This window comes from Schistocerca cancellata, chromosome 9, assembly GCF_023864275.1.
Source record: "Schistocerca cancellata isolate TAMUIC-IGC-003103 chromosome 9, iqSchCanc2.1, whole genome shotgun sequence".
Classification (NCBI taxonomy): Eukaryota; Metazoa; Arthropoda; class Insecta; order Orthoptera; family Acrididae; genus Schistocerca; species Schistocerca cancellata.
Genome location: NC_064634.1, coordinates 81,359,801 through 81,383,070, shown reverse-complemented (window position 1 = coordinate 81,383,070; position 23,270 = coordinate 81,359,801). Strand labels below are relative to the sequence as shown.

At 44.3% G+C, this 23,270-nt stretch overlaps 1 protein-coding gene across 1 annotated transcript in view; it reads left to right on the top strand.

Moving 5' to 3' along the window:
• LOC126101084 (serine protease inhibitor I/II-like) overlaps positions 1 to 22,698 on the top strand; it is a 32,985-nt gene extending 10,287 nt beyond the window's left edge. Inside the window, exons 2-4 of the mRNA XM_049911761.1 lie at positions 8,739 to 8,789; positions 14,936 to 15,044; positions 22,572 to 22,698. Of these exons, the coding sequence (XP_049767718.1) occupies positions 8,739 to 8,789; positions 14,936 to 15,044; positions 22,572 to 22,581 (170 nt within the window). The 3' untranslated portion in view covers positions 22,582 to 22,698. The remainder of the gene's footprint in view (positions 1 to 8,738; positions 8,790 to 14,935; positions 15,045 to 22,571) is intronic.
• The last annotated feature ends 572 nt before the right edge of the window (positions 22,699 to 23,270 follow it).

The following is a 23,270-nucleotide window of genomic DNA, read 5'->3' as shown; positions in this document are numbered from 1 at the left end:
TAAGCTGCCATCGCGCATCAAGGCGGGATACGGGGTTATTTCTGTTCGCCCCTATGTCCCGACACCTACGCGCTGCTACCAGTGTCAGCGTTTCAATCACACTCGACAGTCTTGTTCCAATGCTGCTAAATGTTTCACTTGTGGCAGGGATGCCCATAAGGGTGACTGTCCACCTCCGTCTCCTCGTTGTGTGAACTGTCAGGGTGACCATGCCGCATCCTCCCGCGACTGTCCTGTCTATAAGGAAGAACGCTGTATCCAAGAAAGGGTCAAAGAGAAAGTGTCCACCTCGGCTGCTCGCAAGCTATTGGCTAGTAGGAAACCCACGCTGCTCCCAGCGGGGAAATACAGTACTGTCCTCGCCTCTCCTCGGACTACCAGGGAGGTGGCAACCCAGACATGCGATCTGACCTTCAGCACCACGGTCGTCCGTTCGGCCAGTGCTAAGATCGCGCGGTCGACGTCTCCTCTTCCTCCCATCACCCCACAGACACCAGCCCCTTCATCAGCTTCTGCTAAGACGAAGACCCCGAAGTCAGATGCACGGGCCTTCAAGAAGGAACCGTCCCGTGCAGACTTCCTACGTACCTCGACCTCCCAGCCTTCGACCGGTACTTCCACCAAACGACCTTCCAAGAAGGCTCATAGGAAGCACAGTTCTCCTTCTCCGCCACGGCGCATTTCTTCTCCTGCGCCACCCAGCGGTTGCCGCCCCAGGCCGTCATCCGTTTCGCCTGGCCGCACCGCTGGTAGCCGAACATCTGGCCGTTCACCGGCGGCGGAAGCTTCCCCTCCCGGCCATCTTCCCGAGATGGCCGATGAACCTATAGACCCAATGGACGATGACTGTCCGCCTACTGATAGCGGCGGCAGTGCTCGCTCGAAGTCAGGCCCTCAGCGGCCATCGAGGTGACCCCTTCTTTCATCTTCCTTTTCTTCTTACGATGGCACTTATTCACTGGAATATTCGCAGCATTCGCTCCAACCGAGAGGACTTGAAGTTGCTGCTCCGCTTGCACCGTCCGCTCGTCGTAGCCCTCCAGGAAAAGAAGCTACGCCCATGCGATCAAATTGCCTTGGCACACTACACCTCTGTGCGTTTTGACCTACCCCCTGTGGTAGGTATCCCGGCTCATGGAGGGGTTATGTTGCTGGTCCGGGATGATATTTACTACGATCCCATCCCGTTGCACACCAGCCTGCAGGCAGTTGCCATCCGCATTACTCTCCCCACTTTTACATTTTCCATTTGTTCCGTTTACACTCCATCGTCGTCTGCCGTTACCAGGGCAGACATGATGCAACTTATTGCTCAGCTACCTGCACCATTTTTGTTAACTGGAGACTTCAATGCCCACCATCCCCTTTGGGGCTCTCCAGCATCCTGCCCGAGGGGCTCCCTGTTAGCAGACCTTTTCAACCAGCTCAATCTTGTCTGCCTCAATACTGGCGCCCCTACTTTTCTTTCGGACACATCTCACACCTATTCCCATTTAGACCTCTCTATATGTACTCCCCAACTTGCACGCCGGTTTGAGTGATATGCACTTTCTGATACATATTCGAGCGACCACTTCCCGTGTGTTATCCATCTCCTGCAGCATACCCCCTCTCCGTGCTCATCTAGTTGGACCATCTCCAAAGCAGACTGGGGGCTCTTCTCTTCCAGGGCGTCCTTTCAGGATGAAACCTTCACAAGCTGCGATCGTCAGGTCGCACACCTCACGGAAGTCATTCTCACTGCTGCTGAATATTCCATCCCTCACCCTACTTCTTCTCCACGTCGCGTACCGGTCCCCTGGTGGACCGAAGCATGTAGAGACGCTTTACGTGCTCGTCGACGTGCTTTACGCACCTTTAAACGCCACCCTACAGTGGCGAATTGTATCAATTCTAAACGATTACGTGCACAGTGTCGTCGTATTATTAAAGAAAGCAAGAAAGCCAGCTGGGCTGCTTTCACAAGCACCTTCAACAGTTTTACTCCTTCTTCTGTTGTCTGGGGTAGCCTGCGCCGGCTATCTGGCACTAAGGTCCACTCACCAGTTTCTGGCTTGAAGGTCGCGAATGACGTCCTTGTGGCCCCTGAGGCTGTCTCCAATGCCTTCGGCCGCTTTTTCGCAAAGGTTTCGAGCTCCGCTCATTACCACTCTGCCTTCCTCCCCCGCAAACAGGCAGAGGAGGCTAGGCCACCTAACTTCCGCTCCTCGAATCGTGAAAGTTATAATGCCCCATTCACCATGCGGGAACTCGAAAACGCACTTGGCCGATCACGGTCCTCCACTCCAGGGTCTGATTCTATTCATATTCAGATGCTGAAGAACCTTTCTCCTGCGGGTAAAGGTTTTCTTCTTCGTACTTACAATCGCATCTGGATTGAGGGACATGTTCCCGCATGCTGGCGCGAGTTTATTGTTGTCCCGATTCCTAAGCCGGGGAAGGACAAGCACTTGCCTTCCAGTTATCGACCCATCTCGCTTACCAGCTGTGTCTGTAAAGTGATGGAGCGAATGGTTAACTCTCGATTGGTTTGGCTGCTCGCGTCTCGACGACTACTTACCAATGTACAATGTGGATTTCGTAGGCGCCGCTCTGCTGTTGACCATCTGGTTACTTTGTCGACCTTCATTATGAATAACTTCTTGCGGAAGCACCCGACCGTGGCTGTGTTCTTTGATTTAGAGAAGGCTTACGACACCTGTTGGAGGGCGGGCATTCTCCGCACCATGCATACATGGGGCCTTCGCGGTCGCCTCCCTCTTTTTATTCGTTCCTTTTTAATGGATCGACAGTTCAGGGTACGTGTGGGTTCTGTCCTGTCGGACACCTTTCGCCAGGAGAATGGGGTGCCACAGGGCTCAGTTTTGAGCGTCGCTCTCTTCGCCATAGCGATCAATCCAATAATGGATTGCCTCCCAGCTGATGTATCAGGCTCCCTTTTCGTGGACGATTTTACCATCTATTGCAGCGCGCAGCGTACGTGTTTCCTGGAGCGCTGTCTTCAGCGTTCTCTTGACCGTCTTTACTCCTGGAGTGTCGCCAATGCTTCCGTTTTTCTACCGAGAAGACGGTCTGTATTAACTTCTGGCGCCACAAAGAGTTTCTCCCACCGTCCTTACGACTCGGTCCCGTTGCTCTCCAATTCGTGGAGACAACAAAATTTTTAGGTCTTACATTTGACAGGAAACTTAGTTGGTCTCCACATGTGTCATATTTGTCTGCCCGTTGTACCCGTTCTCTAAATGTCCTCCGTGTTCTCAGTGGTATGTCGTGGGGAGCGGATCGAACCGTCCTACTTCGCCTATATCGGTCGATCGTCCGCTCCAAGCTGGATTATGGGAGCTTCGTATACTCCTCTGCACGGCCATCCATCTTACGCCGCCTCAACTCCATACAACATCGGGGTTTACGACTTGCGATCGGCGCGTTTTATACTAGTCCCGTCGAGAGTCTTCATGCTGACGCTGGTGAGTTGCCACTCACCTGCCGGCGCGATATACTGCTTTGTCGGTATGCCTGTCGGCTACTGGCAATGCCTGACCACCCGTCTTATCGTTCCTTTTTTGATGACTCTCTCGACCGTCAATACGGGTTGTATGTCTCTGCCCTGCTACCCCCTGGAGTACGCTTTCGTCGCCTCCTTCAACACCTTAATTTTTCACTCCCTGAAACCTTTCGAGTGGGCGAGAGCCACACGCCACCTTGGCTCCAGGCTCAGGTTCGCGTCCACCTTGACCTCTGCTCGCTCCCGAAGGAGGTTACCCCCGGTTCAGTCTACCACTCCCGTTTTGTCGAACTTCGTTCGAAGTTCATTAATATGACCTTCATTTATGCAGATGGCTCTAAGACCAATGATGGGGTCGGGTGTTCTTTTATTGTCGGGGCACAAAGTTTCAAATACCGGCTCCATGGCCATTGTTCGGTCTTCGCAGCTGAGCTCTTTGCCCTCTACCACGCTGTTCTTTACATCTGCCGCCACCGACATTCTGCATATGTCATCTGCTCCGATTCCCTGAGCGCTATCCAGAGCCTCAGTGATCCGTACCCGGTTCACCCTTTCGTGCACCGGATCCAACGCTCTCTTCAGCAGCTGGTGGACGTCGGTTCTCCGGTTAGCTTTATGTGGGTTCCTGGCCATGTCGGTATCTCTGGGAACGAAGCTGCAGATGCCGCGGCCAAGGCTGCGGTCCTCCAGCCTCGGACAGCTTCCTGTTGTGTCCCTTCGTCAGATTTTAGCAGGGTAATTTGTCGGCGCATTTTATCGCTGTGGCATGCCGATTGGGCTGCACTTACAGACAACAAGCTTCGGGCCTTGAAACCTCTTCCCGTGGCTTGGACGTCCTCCTCACGTCCTTCTCGGCGGGAGGAGGTAGTTTTGGCCCGGTTACGAATTGGACACTGCCGGTTCAGCCATCGCCATCTGCTGACGGCTGCGCCGGCACCGTTCTGTCCATGTGGGCAATTGCTGACGGTCCGCCACATTTTAACGTCCTGTCCGGATTTTAACACACTGCGTCTTGATCTTGGCCTGCCATGTACTCTAGAAGCCCTTTTAGCGGATGACCCACGAGCAGCTGCTCGCGTTCTTCATTTTATCAATTTGACAACCCTCTCTAAGGACATTTGATTATGCTGTTTTCTTTTTCTAATCCTATACCTCAGTCTGTCTTTTATCGTGTTTTCCGTTTCGTTGCTGTTTTAAACTTGTGACTCGCGGTGCATTCCTAACATAGTCTGGGCGCTAATGACCGTTGAAGTTGTGCGCCCTAAAACCACAAAAAAAAAAACAATCTTTCATGATGTGTAGAGAATAACTTGTTTTCTCTGACAAGCTCCCTAGTATTTTTCTATCTACCCAATCAAATGCATTCATATAATCTATGGAGGATATAAGCGTTTATGGATCAAATTTACGTCTTTTTTCTGTTAACTACTTTATAATGAATACACTAACTGTGCATGACGTTCCCTTCACAATCCATTATATTTTTCTCCCTGTAACTGCGGCATGAATCTTACAGGTTGTATCTATTAAACAGCCCTCTAGAAGTGCCAAAGTCATTAGGTTTTTCTATTCTTTTTAAAGGAATGCCAACGAAACTTCTCTATGTTTTTGGAATATGTCCATTTCAATAACACATATTAAACAAGCGGAACATTCTAAATTTTAGTAACGTACCACCCTATTTTATAGGCCCAGCGTTTATTACCTCCTTTCTTGGAGCCTTTCTATTTCTTGGCAAACAAACATAAAGTTCTTTATACATCAGGATATCAGCCCAGTAAGGTTCATCTGTGACATCCTCTACCGATAGTCTCTTTCTTTGACCATCACATAAGCTCTTGCAATGTATTTTTCTTTCTTCTTTTGATATTGGATTTTTAATTTTTATAAGGCTACGCCTTTCTCCGTTTTATCAAGACGTTCCCTGCCTTTGTAAACTATTATTAACCTATATTACAAATAAATTTGTCCAATACTCTGTAGCATTTACCTCATATTAAAATAAGGGAGGTTTTAGGACATGGAATAAAGAAACAGAAACGGCCATAGAGCAGGAAAAGAATGCTTTCAATGTATATTTACAGACAAAAAGTGAAGCGTTATATACTACTGGCCTTTAAAATTGCTACACCACGAAGATAACGTGCTACAGACGCGAAATTTAACTGACAGGAAGAAGATTCTGCGATATGCAAATGATTAGCTTTTCAGAGTATTCACACAAGGTTGGCGCCGGTGGTGACACCTACAACGTACTTACATGAGGAAAGTTTCCAACCGATTTCTCATACACAAACAGCAGTTGACCGGCGTTGCCACGTGAAACGCTGTTGTGATGACTCGTGTAAGGAGGAGAAATGCCTACCATCACGTTTCCGACTTCGATAAAGGTCGGATATTAGCCTATCGCGATTGCGGTTTATCGTATCGCGACATTTCTGCTCGCGTTGATCGAGATGCAATGATTGTTAGCAGAATATGGAATCGGTGGGTTCAGGAGGGTAATACGGAATGCCGTGCTGGATCCCAACGGCCTCGTATCACTAGCGGTCGAGATGACAGGCATTTTATTCGCATGGCTGTAACAGATCGTGCAGCCACGTCTCGATCCCTGAGTCAACAGATGGGGACGTTTGCAAGACAACAACCATCTGCACAAACAGTTCGACTACGTTTGCAGCAGCATGGACTATCAGCTCGGAGACCATGGTTGCGGTTACCCTTGACGTTGCATCACAGACAGGAGCGCCTGAGATGGTGTACTCAACGACGAACCTGGGTGCACGAATTGCAAAACGTCATTTTTTCGGATGAATCCAGGTCCTGTTTACAGCATCATGATGGTCGCATCCGTGTTTGGCGACATCGCAGTGAATGCACATTTGAAGCGTGTATTCGTCATCGCCATACTGGAGTATCACCCAGCGTGATGGTATGGGGTGCCGTTGGTTACACGTCTCGGTCATCTCTTCTTCGCATTGACGGCACTTTGAACAGTGGTCGTGTAACCTCCCCCTCACTTATCGACCTTAATGACAGTGAAAAATTAAACCGCGTGTACCTAATGGAAATTTGGGAAAAGCAATCGTCACCGAGGTTAATTTGTCGGTAAAGAGGGAGGAAAGGGTTACATCTACATGAAAGGAAAAATGCTAATGAAACTGATGGAAATTAATTTTGAAAAAGGGGTAAAGTTAATAAAGAAAGTAAATGTGCTGCCGTTACGTTAACAATCAACTAGCGGTAATTAGATATTTGAGATTTGGGGAAATTACGGTCGCCAGTCCTAAGGACAATTACTATAGTAACTGAAAAAGAAAGATTATTACACATATAATTAGCACTAGAAGCGTGGCAACTGAAGGTTGACAAGTGTAGTGTGAAAACTGAAAGTTTGTCAGAAGTAATAAATTTCCCTACACTCTGACTTAATTTAGCAAAAGAATTAATAAAACCGGAAAATCGAAAGTTAATTTAGTGACTGAAGTTAATAGTGAGCTTTCTTTCTGAAGCACATCGAAATTCAGTAAAATACGGTTAGTCTTGGACTACCTCAACAATCATTTCAAAAGCTACTTGAATCTATGCAATTTAGAAATAAGGGATTTAACTTTGAACTTGAATTAAATGATTCTGAACAATTAACAATAGTAAAATTTAGTATGTACCAAGCTGAGCTGCAGTCACAGGTAACTAAAATACGGTAACAAAACTCACACTCTTAATTTGTGCTTGTGCAATCTAAATATTGCAGCCAGCTATGAGTACCTTAACTGAGCTTTGAAATTAAAGCAGTGAAATAAAATGATGCTGGCGTTTGAATTTCAACGACATTCGGGCTCATTTCGGAAAAGGAAGGGACCCTGCTTGGTAATGCAATTGGGACAATGAGCAACAAAGGTTCATGCTAAGTAGCTGTAATTTTGTGATGCAACAATTTTAAAAGTTTGAAAAGCTGAGGTCTGCCATACAGTTCCAAAACTTTACGTGCTTCCAGTCATCCTTGTTGGTTGATTGAAGGTTTGAAGCCGTCGATCGAGGAGGTGGCGACAGTCACTCATTGTCGGCCGTCGCTGTTGCAGAAGCTGGATGTTGGCGCGCCTTCTTCTCGACCCGGTTACCAGACGTAACGGGCTCTTGATGTGCGCCAGCTAATGCTTCCCGTCCGCGACACCATGTCAGAAACTATCATCGCAAGTCGAGCGCAATTACATGCTGCCAAACCCCGAAAGCGCGGCAACTCGCGGGAGCGTCACACAACACACCTGCTCCACTCGCTACTCCAGCCAGACTCCCTCTCTGCCCGCGCTCCACGCGACAGAGTTAACACTACCAAAGATCCTACACACTTTGATTCTTCACACGACCTATCGATGTAATCGCTCGATAGCAGTTTCCTCTAGAACCAGACCCAGCGTATAAATACAAATAATATTTACAAAACAACCAATTATACATCGACATATATATATATATATATATATATATATATATATATATATGTACAAAAAGAAAAACAATTACAATATATAAAGAGACAGAAATGTCATATCTTCAGGTGACAAAATAAGGAAAAAAATTATAGTACAATAGCTGGAAATAGGAGGATATGCATTTCCGGCGTTACAGTCGTTACATTTCAGATGTATTAAGGCCCGTGGCTTTACCCTTCATTCGATCCCTGCGAAACTCTACATTTCAGCAGGATAATGCACGACCGCATGTTGCAGGTCCTGTACGGGCCTTTCTGGGTACAGATGATGTTCGACTGCTGCCCTGGTCAACACATTCTCCAGATCTCTCACCAATTGAAAACGTCTGGTCAATGGTGGCCAAGCAACTGGCTCGTCACAGTACGCCAGTCACTACTTTTGATGGACTGTGGTATCGTGTTGAAGCTGCATGGGCAGCTGTACCTGTACACGCTATCCAAGCTCTGTTTGACTCAATGCCCAGGCGTATCAAGGCCGTTATTACGGCCAGAGGTGGTTCTGGGTACTGATTTCTCAGGATCTATGCAACCAAATTGCGTGAAAATGTAATCACGTGTCAGTTCTAGTATAATATATTTGTCCAATGAATACCCGTTTATCATCTGCATTTCTTCTTGGTGTAGCAATTTTAATGGCCAGTAGTATACGTAAATATCATGAAAAGAGTATCAAGGTAAGCACAGTTGTAAGAGAGGCCGATTTTACAACCAGACTGACGTGTCTCTGATGGCTTGTTACAGGAGAGAAGACGCCGCAGTTGGCCCAGAAGAAACCGCCGGCGGCCCCAGAAGGTAATTTTGCAATTAGTAAAAGGTCTTGCACCTGTGCATGAACTGTCTCAGGTAGCAAACATAATCCACCTGCTGTCCTAATAACTATAAAGAGTACCGAATAGCGATTTTTTCCCATTTACGCTAGCCTCTGCCGTTGAAAAATTCTTACCTTTTATTTCCTGCAGCTACAGTGAAATAACTCTGACTGGTAGACTGCAGTGGAGGGTAAGGGGCGCGGTCCAATGCTGTCGGCTTGCTGTACGCCAGACAGAGCTTTTCAGTTTTCGTGGTTTGTATCTATGACAGCAATACTCCACCAACTAGCTGTTGCAGATACTTCAGCATTAATGACTAGTTAGTTTCTTAAATTAGGCGTAACAGAAACTTTACTGACTGGCCAGGGTGCAAACGTCTTACCTAATTGTATGAAACATGTTTGCTGTGCACTTCATGTTCTCACATTATAGAAAAGTCCCTTCATCCACAAATAAACAGACAAACGAAACACATTCATGCAATAGCCTCGAGGATAATTAATTATTATGTTAACAGTCAGCACACAGATTTGGACACACATCACCAATTTGTGATTGGCACGTTTAATTCCGTGGTCAGTACTAGTAACGGTTTAATTCCGTGGCCAATACTGGTACTGGTCTCTCACCATACGAGAGGGCAAGTGTCATCTCTCTTACATACATTACAACCTAAGTTAAGTGACGATGTCAACAACGAAGCAAATTGCAAATAAACTAATGAAACTTGTGATAGAGTAAGACGAGGAAACACGAAAGATCTGGAAAGACATGAACCCATAAGACAGTATGTAAGTCACTTTCGACATTTCAGAGTTGACGAATGAGTGTTGGTTACCAATCGTTACACACAAAAAGGCGAAAGCGGAAAACCTTCGATGAAATACAATATATCGTATCAAGCAATAGAAATGACCTCCCCAGCCAATGTTAACATCCATTTGCCCACTAAAACTTCTGTTGTACATATCAGTAGGCTAAAGTCGTTCAGTGATGCAGTTGATGCGTAATCACAAATTCGAATACCAATGCCACAACAACGCAGAAAAACAACGAAGGTTAAAAGGAATGCGCTACCCGATACTCGTGCTGAGCACAAGACGCCAATATACTAAGATCATGAAACTAGTACTTCATAAGTACGTATATTACGGTGTATTTTTCTTATTTTTTCCTTTGTTCTGTACTACACAGAGGTGACAAAAGTACTGTTTTTTGAGTCATCAGCCTTCTCACTGGTTTGGTTCGGCTCGCCACGAATTCCTCTCCTGTGACAACCTCTTCGTCTCAGAGTAGCACTTGCAACCTACGTCCTCAATTATTTGATGGATGTATTCCAACCTCTGTCTTCCTCTACAGTTTTTGCCCTCTATAGTTCCCTCTAGTAACATGCAAGTCTTTCCTTGATGTCTTCACGGGTGTCCTATATCCTGTTCCCTCTCCTTCTCAGTATTTTTCACATATTACTTGCCTCTCCGATTCTGTGCAGAGCCGGTCGCTGTGGCCCAGCGGTTCTAGGCGCTTCAGTCCGGAACCGCGCTGCTGCTACGGTCACAGGTTCGAATCCTGCCTCGGGCATGGATGTGTGTGATGTCCTTCGGTGATTTAGGTTTAAGTAGTTCTAAGTCTAGGGGACTGATGACGTCAGATGTTAAAGTCCTAACAGTGCTTAGAGCCATTTGAACCACTTTACTGCTCAAAACCTCCTTATTCCTTACGTTATCAGCCCACCTAATTTTCAACTTTCGACTGTAACACATCATCTCAAATACTTCGATTCTGTTCTGTTTCGGTCTTCCTACAGTCCACGTTGCACTACCTGTGCTGTGCTCCAACCGCATATTCTCAGAAATTTCCTTCTCAAATTAAGGCCTATGTTTGATACTGGTAGACTTCTCTTGGACGAGACTGCCCTTTTAGCCAGTGCTACTCTCCTTGCTCCATACGTCATTGTTCATTTTGCTGTCGAGGTAGTAGAATTCCTTAACCTCATCTACTTCGTGACCATCAATCCTGATGTCAAGTTTCTCGCTCGTCTCATTTTTGTTACTTTCGTCTTTCTTACATTCACACTCTGTCCATATTCTGTACTAACTAGACTGTTTATTCCATTCAGCATATCATCTAATTCTTCTGCTTTTACACTCAGGATAGGAAAAGTACTAATACAGCCAAATGCACTTATCCAGATAGCGGTAGTACCACGTACACAATGTATAGTAGAGTACTACATCAGCTTCATTACCCTACCCCATTCACGATGCGTTGTGGATGTTCACTTAAAAGCGCACATCCATCTTCGAGAGCGCTGATGTAGGCTGCACTAGCTTCTAATGAGACCCTTGGTAGGCTTGCGCCTACAGGCTCCTATTACGGCTATATGCACGACATCGCTTTGGGGTTATGACCTACACCATGCCCGCAGCCGGCAAAGTATTGCATCCACAATCTTCGTAACACTCGAGTATGCGGTTCAGCATGTTTTCTGCTGCACTGGAGAAAACAACACTATAAATCCGCAACCAGTAAATATGTATCGACACAACGCTGTTTAATTGGCGCCTTAGGGCATCTCAAAGCCACCCACACCAGTTCCTCAGCTCGGGATCCTGCAGCTGTGGCATCACCACCTCACCTGCTCGGCATTCACGCTCAATAACAATCCTGATACGAAGGGCGACCGCTTCACTACCTATCACAGAAAACTGACAGAGTGATTTTCAACATGAAAATCGTAAGAATGTGTAACTCGATATACGAGGTTCATTCAAGTTCTAAGGCCTCCGACTTTTTTTCTCCGGACTGGAAAGAGATAGAAACATGCGCATTGTTTTAAAATGAGGCCGCGTTCATTGTCAATACGTCCCAGAGATGGCAGCACCGTATGGCAGATGGAATTTTACCGCCAGCGGCGAGAATGAGAACTGTTTTAAATACTTAAAATGGCGACGTTTTCCTTACTTGAACAGCATGCAATCATTCGTTTTCTGAATTTGCGTGGTGTGAAACCAATTGAAATTCATTGACAGTTGGAGACTTGTGGTGATGGAGTTATGGATGCGTCGAAAGTGCGTTCGTGGGTGCGACAGTTTAATGAAGGCAGAACAGCGTGTGACAACAAACTGAAACAACCTCAGGCTCTCACAAGCCGGTTTGACGACATGATCGAGAAAGTGGAGAGAATTGTTTTGGGGGATCGCCGAATGACTGTTGAACAGATCGCCTCCAGAGTTGGCATTTCTGTGGGTTCTGTGCACACAATCCTGCATGACGACCTGAAAATGCGAAAAGTGTCATCCAGGTGGGTGCCACGAATGCTGACGGACGACCACACGGCTGCCCGTGTGGCATGTTGCTAAGCAATGTTGACGTGCAACGACAGCACGAATGGGACTTTCTTTTCGTCGGTTGTGACAATGGATGAGACGTGGATGCCATTTTTCAATCCAGAAACAAAGCGCCAGTCAGCTCAATGGAAGCACACAGATTCACCGCCACCAAAAAAATTTCGGGTAACCGCCAGTGCTGAAAAGATGATGGTGTCCATGTTCTGGGACCGCGAGGGCGTAATCCTTACCCATTGCGTTCCAAAGGGCACTACGGTAACGGGTGCATCCTACGAAAATGTTTTGAAGAACAAATTCCTTCCTGCACTGCAACAAAAACGTCCGGGAAGGGCTGCGCGTGTGCTGTTTCACCAAGACAACGCACCCGCACATCGAGCTAACGTTACGCTACAGTTTCTTCGTGATAACAACTTTGAAGTGATTCCTCATAATCCCTACTCACCTGACCTGGCGCCTAGTGACTTTTGGCTTTTACCAACACTGAAAGACACTCTCCGCGGCCGCACATTCACCAGCCGTGCTGCTATTGCCTCAGCGATTTTCCAGTGGTCAAAACAGACTCCTAAAGAGGCCTTCGCCGCTGCCATGGAATCATGGCGTCAGCGTTGTGAAAAATGTGTACGTCTGCAGGGCGATTACGTCGAGAAGTAACGCCAGTTTCATCGATTTCGGGTGAGTAGTTAATTAGAAAAAAAATTCGGAGGCCTTAGAACTTGAATGCACCTCGTAGAGAAAGATATTTCAGAAACGAATGAGAAACTTCAGTTATGCCCAGCCTATCGCCTATAACGTGGAACAGATGACTAAATGATAGATAATTCATATTACATATAAAATGCTTACACCTTTCATTTGTGTAACCAGCTTTAAACGACGCATATCTTGGCTGGGAAGAGTCAGCTAACATACTGTCTCTTATAAAAGTTGTTTCTTATGACGTGATCTGTAGGATCATAGGAATAAGAGATACGAGTATCACATAAAGCTCTAACAATATAACTCTCATTGTAATGCCTCTCAATTTACCGGGTGATCAAAAAGTCAGTATAAATTTGAAAACTGAATAAATCACGGAATAATGTAGATAGAGAGGTACAAATTGACACACATGCTTGGAATGACATGGGGTTTTATTAGAACCAAAAAAATACAAACGACAAAAAGGTCCGACAGATGGCGCTTCATCTGACCAGAATAGCAATAATTAGCATAACAAAGTAAAACAAAGCAAAGATGATGTTCTTTACAGGAAATGCTCAATATGTCCACCATCATTCCTCAACAATAGCTGTAGTCGAGGAATAATGTTGTGAACAGCACTGTAAAGCATGTCCGTAGTTATGGTGAGGCATTGGCGTCGGATGTTGTCTTTCAGCATCCCTAGAGATGTCGGTCGATCACGATACACTTGCGACTTCAGGTAACCCCAAAGTCAATAATCGCGCGGGCTGAGGTCTGGGGACCTGGGAGGCCAAGCATGATAAAAGTGGCGGCTGAGCACACGATCATCACCAAACGACGCGCGCCAGAGATCTTTCACGCGTCTAGAAATATGGGTTTTTCTGGTTCTAATGAAACCCCACGTCATTTCAAGCATGTGTGTCAGTTTTTACCTCTGTATCTACATTATTCCGTGGTTTATTAAGTTTTTAAATTTATACTAACTTTTTGATCACCCGGTACTTTGAGATCGCTCGCTTCATATATGGAGGAGGACAAAACATTTCCTATATTTGAATGCAGTACTTTTCCTTATGCACTCTACCGTGAATATTACAATTATTGAGAGTTAGTCTATTAACTCCGAATGTTATTTGCTGTAGAATGTTATTTGTTATTTTCTTCAGTTCCTGATCTAAATTTTTAACAGCTGCACTCGTACCATGTGTGAAGATAGCATCTTGAGAGTGTGACGGCAGTCATTAACGGGTATCACTATGACAACAAACCCTGTGATGGAACACTGTGTAAAACCACAAGTTGCAGTACGACAAAGCAATGATGTAAAACATTTTCCGTCTTGCTATTGGTTAAATAGGACTCAGATTAATCAGTACCTCTAATTCAAATGTACTCAAATAGGTTATTTATATCCTCTATGAATTAATTTCAAATTAACCTAAAACGCACTCAGTTCATTCGAAAAAGTATATGACGCATGTAAACATATTATCAGTACGATGTCCTACGGGAAAGGCGATGTATGATACAGAACATCCACCCTTACTTGATTCTGTTCACCAGCGCTTCCTAGTGCAGGAAATGAAAATCTAAAAAAAATTACTGTTGTTCTCCGTCAGACCTTGTGCAGGCAAGTACCAACAAAGTAATTACAATGGTTTACCTGATTTTTCTTTCTGTCTTTGGAAACATTTCAGTAGCCTTAAAAACAAATACCCGCAGTTTTTTGTTATTCTAATGCACAGCGGGTTTTATGAATATATATATATATATATATATATATATATATATATATATATATATATATATATATATGTGTGTGTGTGTGTGTGTGTGTGTGTGTGTGTGTACGTGCTTATGCTATATTTCAGTTAACCGTTTCAAACATAAACGAAACTCAATTATAAACTAAGCAAAGTGTTACACTGTATACAGGCTGAGAAGTTTCAGATCATAAGTGCATAATTATCAGTAGCATGATATATGGGATATGAAAATAACGAAGAATAAACTCATGGGCAGAAGTCCCTCATAGTTATGTCCGCTATTTTCAATATTATCTTGAGAAGTTCTGGTGATTTCTGTTTATATTCTATTACAGGGAAATGCTGTATCCCCAACACAACGTACATGGAGGAATGTAACGTGTGTTTGTGTGCAGAAGATGGCATAGGTGCATTCTGCACCCTCGTCTACTGTGGCAGAGGTTGGTACGTACGTTTCACTAACACTTTCGTAATACAGACATAATAATTCTGTAACGAAGGCGCGCCTTGCAAGGTGTTAAAATTGGATATCCACTGAGTTCAATCTGTGGCTTTTAGCTGAAAATGATACTGCCTATGGCTAAGGGGTTGAGGATTTTCCAAAATATAATAGTTTCCAATGAGCAATACTTGTCTCTGTCCTGCACGGACTTCAAAATAAACAAGTTTCATTACTTGGTACCAGACCGGTATGAGACCGATACCACACCATCCTCTATCGACAAGAAGACAGTGACACGGCGTAGCAAACACCACCTGCGACAGGATTCAGAAATATTAATTCTACCGTGAGAGTTGCGCAAAAATCCAGGAGAATCTCGATGAGATTTAGAAATGATGCAGAGCCGGACAACTTGTGTTAATTATACAGAAAGGTAAAACTGGGCACCTCACAAAACCCAGAAATGTAATTTTCTATCACCAAAACATCAATGTCAGTGAGCCAGCTGATACAAATTCGTGGGCGGCACAATTTGTATCAATATGAAATGGAATGATCGAATAGACTCAGTCGTAGGTGAAACAGGAGAGGGCTTCGGTTCATCGATAGGATAGCGGAAACATGTAATTAGTCTAGCAAGTCGATTTCTTACTAAACACTCACACGAGAGATAGTGCAATACTGCTCAAATATGTGGGAACCAGGATTAACAGGGGGTAACTAAACAAAGGAGGCCAGCAAGACCCACGAGTGAGTGTCACTCAAATACTGAAATCTTAAAGATAAATAGCAAGGGAAAATGTTGCAACACATTTCGGCCTTTGTATTGCTCCCACAAGTAATTAAAGCGAGCACATACGCGTTTCAGCAGTCGTTCTTCCCACGTTCCGCACCTGATGGAAACTTGAAAAAGCCCTGCCATGAGGTACAATGCTAAATCACTTCACGCCTGTTTGAAGAACGGGTATGTAGATGTAGATGTGGAGATTATGAGTCCTACTCTATACGTTTCATATACCAGTCAGGCACTTAGAACACCATGAAGTGAACTAATTATTGATATGAACGTACATCATATCGTCAAATAAAAATAAGTCATGATATTCGAAGTGCCTTACGCTATTTCCTATAGTATGTACGAACTTCTTCGTTGGAGTTACACATCTGAAGACGGTAACTATTTGCTGAAACCGATAATGTGAAAGTTTAATATAGGGTACATCAAAAAGGAGTTCGCAGCTTTGAAAATTCTTACAAACTTATTCATACGACTTAAACTTGGTGTCGTCTTGAAGGGTAATACAGTTTTAAATGTTTGGTAAGACGTCCGAAATTTCCTGAGTGTCCGTTTTCCACCTAAGTGAATGGTCTGACGCGTGCCAATTGCACGAGCCCCACGTTTGCTGAACCTGATACGGCCTTACTTTCTCTTTTGGGAAGTCATCAAAGGTCCATTGTTTATTCCATCTTCACCAGCTTCTCTTTCAGAGATTGAATCTACTTCGCTATTAAAAAACGCCTCATATTCTACAAAAAGTTTGACAAGGAATAGACTTCTGACGGGATGTATACCACTCAGCTAACGAAAGTCACTTTTAACCTGTTCAGGTCAAATGACACCAAAACCATGTCTGTAGGTTAAATTAATAATATTTTTGAAAGTTGTGAAGTCGTTTTTGATAGACCATCTATACACTAAAAATTGCTACAAAGACTTTGTGACGAACTTCGGGGGATAGATCACATCATTGGCAACTGTTTGGTGACCTTTCCCGGCGACGTTGGGTGTCGTCTGAGAGTGGTTGTGCCCTTGAAAGAGGGATAGATGGAAAGAGAACATTGAGAGCCACTATGAGGGGATACATTTGTCTGACGTGATACAAGAAGGAACAGGAGTAGATGTAGAAGAGGTAGGGGATCCAGTGTTAGAAGCAAAATTTTAGAGGAGTTTTGGAAGACTTAAAATCAAATAAGAAAGAAGGGTAAGATAACATACCATGGGAACTTTTAAAACGATTAGGGAAGTGGCAGCAAAACGATTACTCAAGTTGGTGTGTAGAATGTATGAGACTGGCGATATACCATCAGACTTTCGGAAAAAACATCATCCTCACAATTCCGAAGACAACAAGAGCCGACAAGTGCGAGAATTATCGCACAAACAACTGACCAGCTAATGCATTCAAGTTGCTGACAAGAGTACTATGCAGAAGAATGGGAAAGAAAATTATGTGTCAGACGACGGTCAGTTTGGCTTTGGGACAGGTAAATGAACCAAAGAGGTAGTTCTGACATTGTAGTTGATAATGGAAGGAAGACTGAAGGAAAGTCAAGACACGTTCGTTGGATTTGTCGACCTGTAGAAAGCGTTCTACACTGTAAAATGGTCCAAGATGTTCGAAATACTGAGAAAAATAGGGGTAAGCTGCAGGGAAAGAACAACTTACACTGGAAGAAACACAGAGAATACGTTGTGGGGAAGGCCAACGAAAAAGAGACTGCTTACACTACGCTTGTCCGTCCTCGTTTAGAGCACTGCTGCGCAGTGTGGGATCCTTATCAGGATTACCATGGTTCATCCAGAATGTTCAGACAAAAGCAGCACGTTTTGTACCATCGAGAAAGAGGGGAGAGGACTTCACGGACGTGGCACAGGATTTGATGCGGAATTCGTTAAAACAAAGGCGTTGTTTTTTGGTGTGGCGGGATTTTCTCACGAATTTTGAATCAGCATCTTTCTCCTACGAATGCGAAAATGTTTTATTGACGCCGACCTACATAGGGAGAAACGATCATCGTAATAAAATGAAAGAAATGAGAGGTCGTGCGGGAAGATATAGGTGTTCTTTTTTCAGCGTTCTCTTAGAGAATGGAATAATAGAGAATTAGTGCGAAGGTAGTTCGGTGAACGCTCTGCCAAGCACTGAAGTGTGATTCGCACAGGAGTCATGTAGATGTAGATGAAGATTTTAAAAAGGTCGCATACATCCAGTTGGCAATATATCGGTTTTTTTAAAAAAACACAAACACATTCTAAACAAACAAACAAGAAAAGATGACAGTTGGAGAGTGCATCGTAGCAAGCTTCTATCTGTAACGTAGGTTGAGTGAGGACCTTTCAGCTGGAGCCCAGACAGTGTGCAAATGAAAGCCCCCAATAAACGCACTTGCCACACTATCGTACATGCGACGGCTGACTTGAGGGCTAGAGCTCTGCAGAACCTACCTCTTGCGTGATAGATGCAAAAACGATCACATCGCACGCTCTCTCCTTTAAACGTTTGGATAAGGAAAATCGAAGTCATTAACGAAAGCACCGCTGAAATGACGCACTCGGCGAACGAGTACAGTGTCAGAATAACAATGACCGGTGAGGGTACCACTTTCAAAGATTTGGAGGTCAGTTCGTGCACGCAGGTTTATTCTTCGCCACACGACAACACCAGGACCACCAAAACGATCATGCTCAACAACGCTGGACTCACCTTCGTATGGCGAGAGATGAGAACGAATAATGCACCCAGGAACATTGTCGAACATGATCGTTTTGGTGGTCTAGGTGTTACGAAATGGGGAGGCATAATACTGCGTGGGCGTGCCGATCTCCAAATGTGTGAACACTCTACGCTCATTGCTCAAAGTTACTGAACCCTTTCCTCAAGTGCGTCTTTTCAGCGGTGCATTCGGCCTGTCGACGTTTTCGTGCATGACAGTGCGCGGTCGTATGGAATATATGGTTCAAATGGCTCTGAGCACAATGGGATTTAACTTCTGAGGTCATCAGTCCCCTAAATCTTATAACTAATTCAACCTAACTAACCTAAGGACATCACACACATCCATACCCGAGAGAGGATTCGAACCTGCGACCATAGCGGTCGCACGGTTCCAGAATGTAGCGCCTAGAACCACTCGGCCGTATGGAACAGCGCTAGTGGAGTAGCTCTTGGAACAAGAGCAAATTCCGCAAACGGACTGGCTCGCTCACTCCTCCGACTTAAATCCCATTTACCAGGTGTTGCATGCATTGGGAAAACGTACTGCAGCACGTCCACATGAACGAAGGAGCATCCAGCAGTTGTGCAGGCACGGGTGCCCTACCCCAAGAACTCATTCATAATCTCGGAGCCCGTATGGGAGCACATTGCAGTCCCTGCTTTGCCATCCGTGTGGTCAGGCATCGTATTAAGAATCATTTCCAGAATTTTGCAATGTCTAGAGACCACCTCGGATCGTTGCGACTAAACAGTGATGATTGTCGTTGTATAAAATGTCAGTTCTATTCGTCTTACTGCGTATTTATTTTAGTTGCCTAATGCACTATTTTGTAGCAGTTCCCGCGATCTGCGATACTTGGCAGAGCCACATCATATGAAAGTTACTTTCTTTTCGAGTTTTGCAAACCAGCGTATAAGACCCTGAATTCTATTTCTTTCTTCTTTTTAATTATCAATCTTCTGACTGCTCTCTCCTGTGTCAACCTATTCATCTCAGAGTAGCATTTGCAACCTACATCCTCTTTTATCTGCTCGATCTATTCCACTCTCTATCTTCCTCTACAGTTTTTACCCTTTACAGATCCCTCTAGTTATTCCCAGATGTCTTTAGTGACGTCCTATCATCCTGTCTCTTCTTCCTGTCAGTGTTTTCCATATAATCCTTTCCTCACCGATTCTGCGGAGAACCCCCTCATTTCTTATCTTATTAGTCCATCTAATTTTCAACATTCTTCTGTAACACCATCTCTCAGATGCTTCGATTCTCTTCCCTTCTGGCCGGCGGCTGTGGCCGAGCGGTTCTAGGCGCTTCAGTCCGGAACCACGCGACTGCTACGGTTGCAGGTTCTAATCCTGCCTCGGGCTTGGATGTGTCTGATCTCCTTTGGTTAGTTGTGTTTAAGTAGTTCTAAGTTCTAGAGGACTGCTGACCTCAGATGTTAAGTCCCATAGTGCTCAGAGCTATTTCAACCATTTGAATCTTCCTTTCCGGATTTCCCACGGTCTATGTTTCACTATCATAAAGTAGTGCTGTGCTTGAAGCGTACAATCTCTAAATTTCTTCCTAAAATTGTCAATCTTTGATACTAGTAGACTTCTGTTGGCCAGGAACGCCCTTTTTTTCCTACACTAGTTTGCTTTATATATCCTCCTTGCTCCGTCCATCATGGGTTATTTTGCTGGTTAGGTAGGAACTTCATCAAATTTGTTATCACCAACCTAGATGTTACGTTTCACGTTGGTTCTCATTTCTTCAACGCCTCATTACTTACGTCTTTCTTCGATTCACTCTCAATCCACATTCTGTACTCATTAGATCATTCCATTCAGTACATCCTCTAATAGCAATATCAACATCGAATCTTATTGATATCCTTTCACCTTGAATTTTACTCCCAGTCTTGAAACATCCTTTTATTTCCATCATCGCTTTTCTGATATGTTGATTGAACAGTAAGGACGAAAGACTATTCCATGTCTTACACTGTTTAATCCGAGCGCTTCGTTCTTGGTCTTGCACTCATATTTTTCCCCCTTTACTATACATTACCCGCCTTTCCCTATAGCTCACACCGATCTTTTCAGAATTTGCGAAATCTTACACCAATTTACATTGTCGTGTGCTTTCTCCACGTCGACAAATCCTATAAACGTGTCTTGAATTTTCTTCAGTCTTGCCTCCGTCATCAACCGAAACGTTAGAATTGCCTCTCTAGTGGCTTTACCTTACCGAAAGCGAAACTGATTGACGTCTAACACATCCTCAGTTTTATTCCCATTTCCTGTGCATTGTTCTTGTCAGAAACTTGGATCCGTGAGCTGTTAAGCTGATTGTGCGATAATTCTCGCACTTGTCGGCTCTTCCAATCTTCGGAACTCTGTTGATGATGTTTTTCCGAAACCCTGATGGTTAGTAGCCAGACTCGTACATTATACACGCCAACATGAGCAGTCATTTTGCTTCCACTACCCTCAATGATTTTAGAAGTTGTGATGGAGTCTTATCTTTCCCTTCTGCCTTATTTCATCTTAAGTCTTCCAAAGCTATTTCAACTGTCCCTTCTGCCTTATTTCATCTTAAGTCTTCCAAAGCTATTTCAACTGTCCCTTCTGCGTTATTTGATCTTAAGTCTTCCAAAGCTACTTTAGTTTCTGCTTCTCATACTGGATCCCCTGTCGACTCTCGTCCCTTCTTCTATCACGCCATCACACATGTCCTCCCCGTACAGACACTTCCGATGTACTTCTTCCAACTAATCACTCTCCGTTGCATTTAAGAGTGGAATTCTGATTGCAGTGATTTTAATTTCACAGAAGATTGTTTTGACTTCTCGTATGCTGTCAGTCCTTCCGACAATCATTTCCTTTTCGATTTCGTCACATCTCTCCTCTAGCCATTTCGCCTTAGCTTTCTTGCACTTCCTATTTATTTCATTCCAAAGTAACTTATATTTCTGTATTCCTGAATTCCCCTTTCTTTCGTAGATCAGCTGAAGTATTTCTTCTGTTATTCATGGTTTCTTCGCCGTTACTTTCCTAGTATCTACGTTTTCTTTTCCAACGGAAGTTGGAAACCCCAGGATATAAAGTACTATTTGTGGGAACTTCGTTTATCTGTCGAGCACTCCAACGTGTAGATTACCATGGAACACTCCATCGCATTGTCATCCTCTTCAAAAATCAAACGGTGCCCCAACACACTGCTTCTGCTGAGTGATCACCAGCCATAAATATTTGTCTACAGACACCTCGGCATCTTCGTAATGTTCATCCATGCACCTTATCATTCCTTCTACACTCAAGTTCTCAGTAGAGAGGTAGTTAAATGCAAAAACGCTGCCCTCTATTTCGCATCTTCTCCCCACTCCCGTGAACGGGCAATCCAGTTTTTTCAGTGTCAGGGTATCATCACAGGAAAACTGCGCCGTAAGCTAAGGATTCAGTGGACGTATCAATGCGTGAAAGCTCTAAGAGCTTCGGGGCTAGGGACACGAACTGTAGCCGGCGTCTCCCTGTGATGTGCACTCAAGTCGAACATATCGGCTCTGCATACTTTAATTCATATGCATCGGTTTGCAATTTAAGCTCACAATAGCACATAAAATCACTTACTTTCACACAGTTTTTCAATAAATATTTTATGCTGTTTCATCCACTAGCTAATTAAGTCTTTGAAATCAGCTTAATTACACAAGAACTATCATAAGGCTAAACGAGGTGGAATGAAGTATGATGAGAAACGTCGATTTCAAACCAGTGCCACATTACAAGATCATTTCGAGGAGAGTGAAGAGGTTAGGGATACACCTCATGCAGCATTAACTTGCCACTGCTAGATGAAAGAAGAGAAACATAGTAGGACAGACAAGAACTAGAATATTCGGAACACATAATGGATGTTGGGTGTAGCAGTTGCGTGGGGATGAAAGGATTAGCACAACATGGCTGAAAATGGAAGATATCACGAAACCAGTTAAATAGTGGTGACTTGAAAAAGCAATTGTGAAACTGATGCACTTGTTTTCCTTGCAGGGATAAATAGCTTGCCGGTGAACAGCATCTGCTCTTCGGAATACCTTCCTTGGGTGCCACAGCACAGTCTCGCAACTGTTTACGCTGGACATCAGCAGCATCAACACCTTCCGAGTATTCCACTTGCTTTAAAACTTGTATCTTGAATTTACATTTCTTATGTTACGATTTGTAGACAAATAAATATGTACTATCTGCTGCCTTTTCGTGTACTTATTGAGTTACGGCTACGATAAGACATTCACTACGCTGTTCACAGTATCTTATCTGCAGTCCTATTTCCTTAGCAGTAATTAAACCCACACTTGTATTACCCCTATCTGACTTCGTATCTATAACCTCGTATTCAACTGACCAGAAGTCCTACTCCTTCTGCCACAAAACATCTCTAATTCCCACTACACGTAACTTCAACCAACCTGCCTGATTAAGGGCACGCTACATATTCCAATTCATAAAACGTCAGTTTTCATTCTTCTGACTGCGCCTGGAGATCCGCATGGGGGACCAGCGGAATATTTTACTCAAGAAGCGTAGTAAACGCCTTATCGTAGCCAAAATAGACACGAAGCCCATACCCACTACAGCAGCACAAGTTTATGTACCAACTATCTCCGCAGATGTTGAAGAGATTGAAGAAATGTATGATGAGATAAAAGAAATCATTCACACAGTTAAGGGAGACGAAAATTTAATTGT